This window comes from Apteryx mantelli, chromosome 3, assembly GCF_036417845.1.
Source record: "Apteryx mantelli isolate bAptMan1 chromosome 3, bAptMan1.hap1, whole genome shotgun sequence".
Classification (NCBI taxonomy): Eukaryota; Metazoa; Chordata; class Aves; order Apterygiformes; family Apterygidae; genus Apteryx; species Apteryx mantelli.
Window position 1 is genome coordinate 93,637,425 of NC_089980.1, and position 9,492 is coordinate 93,646,916.

A 9,492-nucleotide genomic window follows, 5' to 3' on the forward strand; every position below is an offset into this window, starting at 1 on the left:
TAAATGAAATTACTGGAGGTACATCTTTTTGCTTGAATATTCTTAGTGTTTGGTATGCAGTAATATCCCTTGCCCTAGCAATTGGGGCTGTAGGAATATTCTGGAGGTGGTATTTTCAGAACCATCATGCACAGGTCTGCCTAACAATTCTAGAGTTGGTGTGCTGCATATACGGTTGCGTGCGAATGAAATCATTTACAGCTAATAAACAAAATTGTTCTAGTAAACAAATCATTGCTCAGAAGCACCCTTTTGAAGGTGGTACCAGAGAATTTTTCCAGGGAACAAATTGAACAACAAAAATAAATGGCAGATTTTAATACACTGGTTATGTATTAATTCTGAGAAAGGAGCAACTAGTCCAAGCTGAAAAACTATAGTAAATAATGAAAGTCCAAACCCTTCCAAAATCTAGGAAAATGTGTTTTGTAGGTAAAAGGATGTGTTATCTGTCTTTCAAAGACAAAGGAAAATGTGCTGTATTATTTACTCTTCTAAAATGCTTTTGTATGTGCTTTTAAGAAATATATATCACTAATTGTACGCTGTATAAATAAAAGTAAGTTTATGGAGGCTGTTTGCTATCCAGTGGTCAGAGTAACCAAACCCCAACCAGATTGCTGCTCTTTTTAACTTAGGAAAAGTTCTTTCTCACTGTACAATTTTAAGTCTGAGGAGGAAAAAAGTAACAGGTACAAAAAAAGCACATAATTTAGGATGACATAGCTCACTTAGTTAAATTCATTAAAAATCTTAGCCTTAAAAGAAAGGGTAGGACAACTGTCAAAGTCAGGTAGGAAGAAATGAAGACCATCCTACACACAAAGTCTGCTGCTGAGCATCTAGATCTAGTATTTATATAGAAACACACATTTGGATCTTGAAGTCTAAAAGCTGTGATGGGTAAACATGACTGTCTGGTTTTAAGGAAGGTGCTGATACGGTAGCAATGCTAAGGGTTGGTGGAAGGAAAATGAGTAGCATACTATATTCCTAGAATTTCAGTGGGAACGGTAGAGCAGATCATGCTGGTAGGGTTGTAGTACTATAATAAAACTGGAGTCAACTGAAGTAAATAACTGAAGTGTATCACAGAATCTCTGTGTATGCCCCAGACTGTCATATCAACTGCCTGACTGTTGTGGTAACAGTGACTATTTAATGCCAAGGTAGTTAAAAATCCCAGTAATAATGGCAGGCCTTGATTACCTCCATACGGATGAGGTAAACTTTGGGAGCATGATAACAAAGACTTTTTAGATGATTTAAATGATGTCTCAGAGCAACTAATCCAAGAACCTACTATAGAAGAGGTGAAGACGACCACCCCTAGAAACCACTTTGCTTACACAGATGAGTACAGGAAACTATTAAAAATAGAGACATCTTTCTGGAAATGAGTCTTATTTAAAGATGGAAAATAGGAAAATGAACTCTAGGAAGTGAAACAAAATCACAGCGAGGCAGAATGAACTATTAAGAAACCATTGGCTAATGGTAAATGCTAAAACTGTATTCCAAATGTTAGATACAAGAAGTTTACAGAAGAGTTACTGAGGCTGGTAGGTAGTCAAGGTGTAAAGGATCACTCAGTTATGAGAAGGCCATTGCAGGAAAACTGTTATCTGTCCATTAGGGTTCACTGCAGGGGGGATCATGTAGGCTGCCACATCAAAGCCATTCTTTCCAGGAGATTAGCCTGCAAAGCTGTCTTAAATTGGAATGCCAATACAGGAAGCTTTTGAACAAGTCAATACATTGAACAATAATAAATTGTTAGTACTAAATGATATTCATTCAGGAGTTCTAAATGAGCTCAAATACAAGGCTGTTGAAATCTTACTTCTGGTGTGTGATTCGTCACTTGAATTAGCCTTGGCAGTGGAGGAATGAAGGGTGACAAATGTGACACAAGCTTTTGTAAGGAGCACAGGGATGATCCTAAAAGCTACGAAACAAAATTGTCTTGTGTAAACTGGTTGCAACCATAAGAAAGAATGAATCAGTGTATATGAAGAGTGTTATGATATTTGCAAGGAGAGCTCCATCCCTGCGAGGATAATTTTGCCTCTCAAATCTTTTAAAATTCCTTGGAGTAATTGATGAAGATGGGAATAACACTGATCCAGTCCATATAGGATTGGATTTTCAAAAGCTTTTACCAAGGTCTCTCACTAAAAGCTGCTTTTAAAAGAACTTGGCTATCTTCTCCTGGAGTATGAGTGTTTCAAAGATAGACAACAGAGGATAAGAATATATTGTCTGTTTTCACAGTGAAGTTAGGTCACTAGTGTGGTCACCAAGGATTTGCCCTAGGGTAGGTACTGTCTAATGTGTTTGTATGTAATCTGGGTGAACGAATGAATAATAACAGAGGTTGCTGATGTGCAAATACTGAGGATAGAAAAATCTAAGGCTGAGGAACTTAACACCAAAGAATTGCAAAATGATTCTGCGACACTGAGTAGCCAGATGATAAAATGCAGCAGACAGACTGCTCTCTTGATAAGAGCAAAGTCATCATATGGGGCAAAAATAACCTTAACTAAGCATATGAAGGGAGTGGCTTTATAGTACTTATTATTGTGTAGGAAATAGATCCTGGACATGTTGCTGATAGTTTTTTTTTTTGAAAACATCAGCTCATTGCTCAGCAGCACTCCAAAGGAAGAATAAACTATTAGGATTTCTTAGGAAAGAAAAGGAGAGATTTACTGCCTTTGTGTTCAGTACAGTGTGCAGTTCTGGTTATCCCATTTCAAAAGTACTAAATTAGAAAGTACAGAGACAAGGCAACAAGGATTGTCTGAAATACAGAAGAGTCTGGAGGATAGACAGCCTTGAGGGGACAGAAGAGATGACTATAAATTCTTGACTGGTGTGGGGAAAGTGAATTGGGAGTGATCTCTCACTGCTGCTTTATGAAATAAGAATTAAAGGGCAACGGAATTAACAGGCAGATTTAAGACTGATTTCTTTTTTTGTGGTGTTTTTTAAACAGAATATTTAGTTAAACTGTGGAACCCATGTGAAAGGGCCATAAATATAAATGTGTTCAGAAGGGGAGCAGGCATTCATAGAATATCGCTTAGGAAATCCCTAAATTGATCATTGCTGGCAGTTGAGAGGAAGTGAAGGAACACTTTATAAACACCCTGTTTCTTCCTCTCTTTTTGTAAGCATTATTGGCCCTGGCCAAAGACAAAATAGAGACTGACCTAGATGGCTTCTTGGAGTGAGATTCAGTTCAAGACTAAGATATATAAATTGAAGTGTCTACCAGTAGGTGTCTACATGTTGGGTGTGTAAATGTTTTAGTCAGTTTGAGCAGTTTGGCACACCGGAGATGCCAGGGCTTGATTCACTTGCCCAGAGTAACCTGGCTGTCTTCCAGCTGCTGCTCCAGTAGGGCATGGGTCCCCTGGGGGTCCTGTGTCATATCGGCCAGCTCTGCCTGAATGTCCTGCGTGGTCTAAGAAATCCCAGGGGGCGTGAGGCGCCTCTCTTCAAGTAGTTGGATCCTTCCCTGGTGTCTGCTGAACCATGTGCTACGCACCATCGATTGTACTGACTAGACTTCCATCGCCTGTAACGGGAGTGTGTGTGTGGATATAAACACCTGTTTGCGATTTCTGACTGAATTCCATGCTTGACCTGACTCTGGAGGACAGGATTCAGGAGTTCAGTTGCAGTTTTAGTAGAGGCAAATAGCATTAAGTGTTCCCTCTTGCAGTTAGTGTATACAGGGAGGACTGGTAGTCCTTTGAGAGTTACTCCTGCATGTGTGTAATGCCCGGGCTCACTCCAGAGCCCTAATCTGGCTTCCACAGAAGTCTTGCTGATTTACTTGGAGTAGGAGTAGTCCATAATAGCATATGTGCTGTGCAAGCTATTACAGTCAGCAGAGAAGCCGTGAGAACAGGAGGGTAGCATACTATATTGCTTGTTGCCAAAGGCCAGAATCTCATCACTGAGAAGTCTTGTGGCTTTGGGTATTTGGGGTCAGCTTCTGTAGTTAGAAATTCCCCTTGAAGTTGTGAAGTTTCTCTCAGGTAGAAACTGATGGGGTTACTTAAGCAGTTGGGCTGAGAAAATACAACAGGCTTTTTAAAGGCAAGATCCTGCAAAGACTGTCCCTGAGAAAAGCTTTTCATTTGAGATCTAATTGAAATAATTTAAAGAAAATTTAGGTTATAGTAGCATTTTTTTCATGATGCAGTTTTAGCAGCTTTGAGGGGGGAAAACAAAAAGAGAGAGACTATTCTCATCAACTTTAAAAGTTATTTTCTTTCTCTTTTTGTTTTTGAACAGGAACGAGGATGGTAAGCCCTGCATCTTTAAGAAAATTGCTGGAGTCTTGTAAAGATCTTTCTTTACTCGATGTGTCCTTCTGTTCACAGATTGATAATAGAGTTGTCCTAGAACTGAATGCCAACTTTCCTAATGTGCTCATAAAAAAGAGTTTCACCCAGTGACTCACTACATATGCTGCTATGGAATTCATTTGACAGAGTTGTTTCCTGTGAATTTGTGCTGACTTTTTTAAGAACAACGTAAATCCCCTATGAAATAGTGGAAAGTATTAATTATCTGCACAAAATGGGTAAAAATATATTATTATGCATTTTCTAAAGAGTTGATATTGTACCTAGTAATTGTTTTACTCCTTGTTAATTGGTGGCATTGCATGTTTTTAAAAAGTAGCCATATATATGACTTTAATGAGGGGAAAATTAAAGATGTATTCTTAAATGTCCCTTTGTAGGGTGTTCTAGACAATAAACTATCCAGATAAAAGCAAAAGTTAAATATTTAGCAGCAAGAAAAAGATGGGTGCTTCCTTTTATTTATTTATATATGTGTGCATACACATGCATATATACACACACAAATATATATATACACTGCAGCATTTTAATTTGGCCTGCAGTGTAAGATCTTATTATTGGCCTCTAATGAGCTGTTTGAAAAAACTATTTAAGCTTGTATAAGAATGGATTGAAAAGACATTTTTTCTTCATTTTGTTGGCAATGACTTATATCTGATACATTTTTCTCCCTTCCTCCACCTGAAATAGATGTAGTGATGTTTTACAGTCCAGCCTAAGCGACACAACAGATAAATGCAAGAACCTTCCACCTGAACTTATAGCAGAAACGAAAGAGAAAATTACCAGCTGCTTCTTGCTATTGGATATAAAGTTTGAGCCAGGTACTTAGTGTCATAACTGATGATTTGTAGAAGACTCCAAAACAATTTTCTTTTCAAATTTCTCTCATGGTCAAGATTGTGTTGATTTGCAATACATCTGCTTATCATGCAAAGTACCATAAAAATCTGTACTTAGGATAATACATTGGCAACTGTCCCTTTTATTGGAATCACATCTACTGTCAAGTGTAAAACCAAACATTTTTGTTCAGTAAAATAGCAGTGAAAATAGTGTTTGTGAAACAAGGGCAATATGATTTGTTAGCTTATTAGCTTAAGAGATTTGTTTTGTTTCGTGTTCTTTCCAAGAGAGGTGATAGCTCCAAGTACTATTGGACTCTCTCTCCCCCCCTCTCTCCCCCCCTCTCTCCCCCCCTCTCTCCCCCCCTCTCTCCCCCCCTCTCTCCCCCCCTCTCTCCCCCCCTCTCTCCCCCCCTCTCTCCCCCCCTCTCTCCCCCCCTCTCTCCCCCCCTCTCTCCCCAACACTGTTTAGCCTTTGGAGAAGGAAGGCTGTGTTGATGGATGAATTCCAGAGCTCTTCCTCCTGCAATTCCTTGGATGAAGTTTTCCTCTCCCCCCCCCCCCAACGATTACCACTGCAAGAGTATGTTGCTATTTACAGCTTGAGTTTATAACTGTACATTTTTAGCCATTGTTGGTGAATGTGGACCATGAAACGTGGCCTGTCATTTGAAATTGCCATCAAGGCAGAAATACCGGACCCACATATTTCCGATTACCTACTAGAAGAACAGGCAAAACGTTTTGTCTGGCAGAACTACCTTATTACACCGAAGATCACTGGCAAAGAATACTTCAGTTTATGCAGTAAATAACTGTCCACTGGTAGAGGAGTGCTACAAATCATTGAGGATTTGGCAGTCTCTGTGACTGTTGAATGAATGCTCTGAACTCCTTGTGCTGGTGCCAATACTTTTTATAAACCATGTCATGGGACAGCTACAGAACACTTATCTGATTTTTATAAAAAGACCTTTTTTTTCCTGATTTTAAAATTTACAGAATCTTTTGAGAATTCCAGATCCAAAGAAGGGCATGCACAGATGTCTCTTTTTTTTTTTTTCTCTCTCTCTCTCCCCCCCTTTCTCTCCATGCAGATGGCACTACGGGATTTCCAGCTAGGTTATGCCATTCCATTTTTTTTTCCCCAGAAACCTGGAGATTCTTAGAAATCTTTAAATTTAGATTTTTTTCTTCCTCACTGACAGATGTCAGCTTTGGTGTGATTCTGTGTGAGACCTCATTTCTTTCAGTCAGGTTTGGTTTATGTTTCTGGGAACTTAACTTTTAATATTATTTTTATCTACAAGTAATATTATTCATAGTAACTGAAGATTAAACATTATTGTCCTAGTTATAGGAGAACACAGGTTCAGACAATGGGAGTTTACAAATACCGGTATTTTAAAATAAATGTGTTTTTTGTTGTGAAATTTCACTTCTCAGGGTGCATCTGTATTTTTATCTCCTTTTTTCTTAAAGATGCTTCTTGTTGGTTTTTCACTCTAAGTAGTATGGGATGTGGATGAAGTGATATCCATTGTGCCTTCAAACTGGTAAAGTAGGTGAATAGTTAGTTTACTTCTACAACATCAGTGAACTGTATTTAAAAAAAAAAAAGTATATTTACAGTCATGTCTGTAAAGGATATAATTCTGTATTGCTGTTTAAGAAGTATAAAGGAGGTTTAAATTGACATTTTGTTGTTCATACTAAAGTATTTGTTTCTTATTTTGTGCCTTCTGTTTGAAATTCTGTTTGTCAGGAATTCTGTATTGTAACTTGAAAGGTTGTCACACTTTAGGATTAACTGAAACCTGCTTTTTATTTGGACTATTTAAAACTTAGCTATTGCTAATGTGTCATTAATTCAAATAGCTGAAGAATATTTGGGGGACGAGACAACTTTGTCTATAGTTCTGTACTTTAACTGTAAATCAGTGGGTAAAAAGCTCTTTTACCTGTGGCTTTATACCTCCAAGAAGTCTTCCAGCAAAGAGAGGAGAGACCAGGCTTGACATTCCTGATATTTCCAAGATTAAAAAAAAAAAAAAAAAGCTTTTAGACCTTCCTTGTACATTGTAAAGAAGCAGGAACAGGTCATTGTCTTTTTAGTTCTGTTATTTAGTACCTATATGCATGTATAAATATTTATACATATATATAATTTTTATACATATATATGTATATATTTATACATACATCTAGATATATGTGTGTGTGTGTATAAATCTCAACATTTTCATGCAGTAATTACTTTTGTGGAGTAACTATGATAGCAAAAGGTGTTTCTTAGCAATTCTATTCTGAAATGTTGTTTTACTGTACCTGGAGACTGAGTTCCTCTCTATCCATGCTACAGGAAAAGCCAGAACAGTATGTGTACTGGCTCTCCTGTGTTGCTTTCTGAAGTGCCTTTTCGTTAGTCTACATGTGAAAGATATTACAGGGTATGATAGAGTATGAATGCAGAGTTTAACTACTGTGGATTGTGACCATGTGAAACAGTCCTTTAGATGGAATTTTTTTCTAGTTTTGTTTAATCCAAAATGAGTGATGCTAGATCAGCTAAAGGATTTCAGTTATCCTGGAACTGGGTCATCATCTCCAACAGTAGGCTGTCCCTCAGTTTAAGGATATTCCATTTTTTATTTTGTCCTCTTTCTTAAGCATTGCAGATGATGTGCTTTGGCAACAGATGTTTAAAAAAAAACAAAAAAACCCCACAGATGTATAAAAAAGGCTTGCTCTGAAGAGCTTGTGCCCTTAAACTAAAGGGGGACTTCCTTACTCTGTGTATGTAGTTGGCATGGGATCTCATATAGGTAGATATGGCAATATATTTTGCTCATTTTAGAAATCAGTATTCAAGTTTTACCACTTAAGATATCTTCCCAACTCTTGAAGACTTCAATTCAATAATGTACTTGCTTGTATTTGTAATCCTGAACTGTCTGACTAAATAGCTCTATAAAAGAGTGGGACTTTTAAGTTATGCACATGACTATTTACATTAGTGAACAGGTCTTAAATGGAAGAACAGGTTTTCATAGGAGTTTGGACCTTATGCTTGCGCTTAGAAGCACAATTTCAGAGAAGAAGGAGGAAAGCCTTTGTATTTACTCCATGATTCTTTCCTTGGGGCTCTCATGCCAGCTTTTCCAGATAGATGATGTCCAGTAATCATGGTAAGTAGTAAGTGAGATGCATCATGCTGCATGTTAGCTATCTGAAAGTTAGACATTAGTTTAAGCTGTTGGATTGCTCTGTTACTCTTAGAAGGAGCAGAGTTATTCATCCTGTCCTAGGATAGATATTTAAGAAAAGCAGAATGAATCATTTTCTGGATTGCCTCTCTGGAGACTGTGGAAACTGTGATTTAGCTCAGATTAGATACTTTAGAATACTAAACTGAGATTAGTTCCACCCAGTGTCATACCACCTGCCTTGAAATAGCAAAAAAACAAAACTATAACAACTTCTACCCCCAAACCTCAACCAAACAAAACCCTCCAAATTCCATCCAGAAAAGCCAATTAAAGAGATGATGACAATTTGAAAGTCAGTTATTTAAATGCCAGGATCTGCCCTTGAGCCCCTTGAAATGCCTGTGGTGTCTTTTTTTTTCTTTCTAGTGAGATGCATCCCCTTTTCTTGTTTTAAAATCTCATGCACCCAGCTGGCTATATGTATAGTTCTGTAAAAATGCATGAAACTATTTGAAAAATGTGATATAGTGCAGCTATTTTGATAATCTTTCAGACTGCTGTAATTAAGACTATGCCTAATTTAACTGCTCTTCTCTCATCAGAAATGTTACGTGCTGTACATGTGTGGAAACTGTGTTTAGTTCTAGTTCTTACTGTATGTATGTATTGCATTTTATAGGGTAAGTTTTCCACATCACATCTGCAGGATTACAAAAAATAGATAAAATGTAGCATTTTATTATATCAAGTGTGGGGGGGTTGTTTTGTATGTTGATTATTACTCTTTTGCAATGATTGTGTAAGTTATAGCTTTTGGAATTACTGTGTTAAAAGATTTCTGGTTTAATGCATCTGTACGTGCTGTGTTAGACGGAGTCAACACCTTTCCCAAAAGAAAGTGTTTGTCCTTGATGGTAATTTCTGTGGTTTTAGGGTTCTGACTTGACAATGGAAGGGCTCTTTATTAGAAAATATTACCACACATAGGACAAATTGTGGTAACTGACACTTAAGAAAGGCTGAGGTGTGAGTCTTGTGTGTGTTACAGAT

The 9,492-nt window shown here is 37.6% G+C and overlaps 1 protein-coding gene across 9 annotated transcripts in view; it reads left to right on the forward strand.

Annotated features, from left to right (window-relative positions):
* FBXL4 (F-box and leucine rich repeat protein 4) overlaps nt 1-7,329 on the forward strand; it is a 66,148-nt gene extending 58,819 nt beyond the window's left edge. For 5 of the 9 annotated variants that reach the window (XM_067293939.1, XM_067293940.1, XM_067293938.1 and 2 more), the window contains 3 exons: nt 4,312-4,603; nt 5,079-5,212; nt 5,706-7,329. In XM_067293939.1, the coding sequence (XP_067150040.1) occupies nt 4,312-4,475 (164 nt within the window). In that variant the 3' untranslated portion in view covers nt 4,476-4,603; nt 5,079-5,212; nt 5,706-7,329. Of the gene's footprint in view, nt 1-4,311; nt 4,604-5,078; nt 5,213-5,705 lie in introns of those variants that run through there. The other 4 variants (XM_013949004.2, XM_067293943.1, XM_067293944.1 and 1 more) reach the window with 4 other exon arrangements.
* Nucleotides 7,330-9,492: the final 2,163 nt, after the last annotated feature.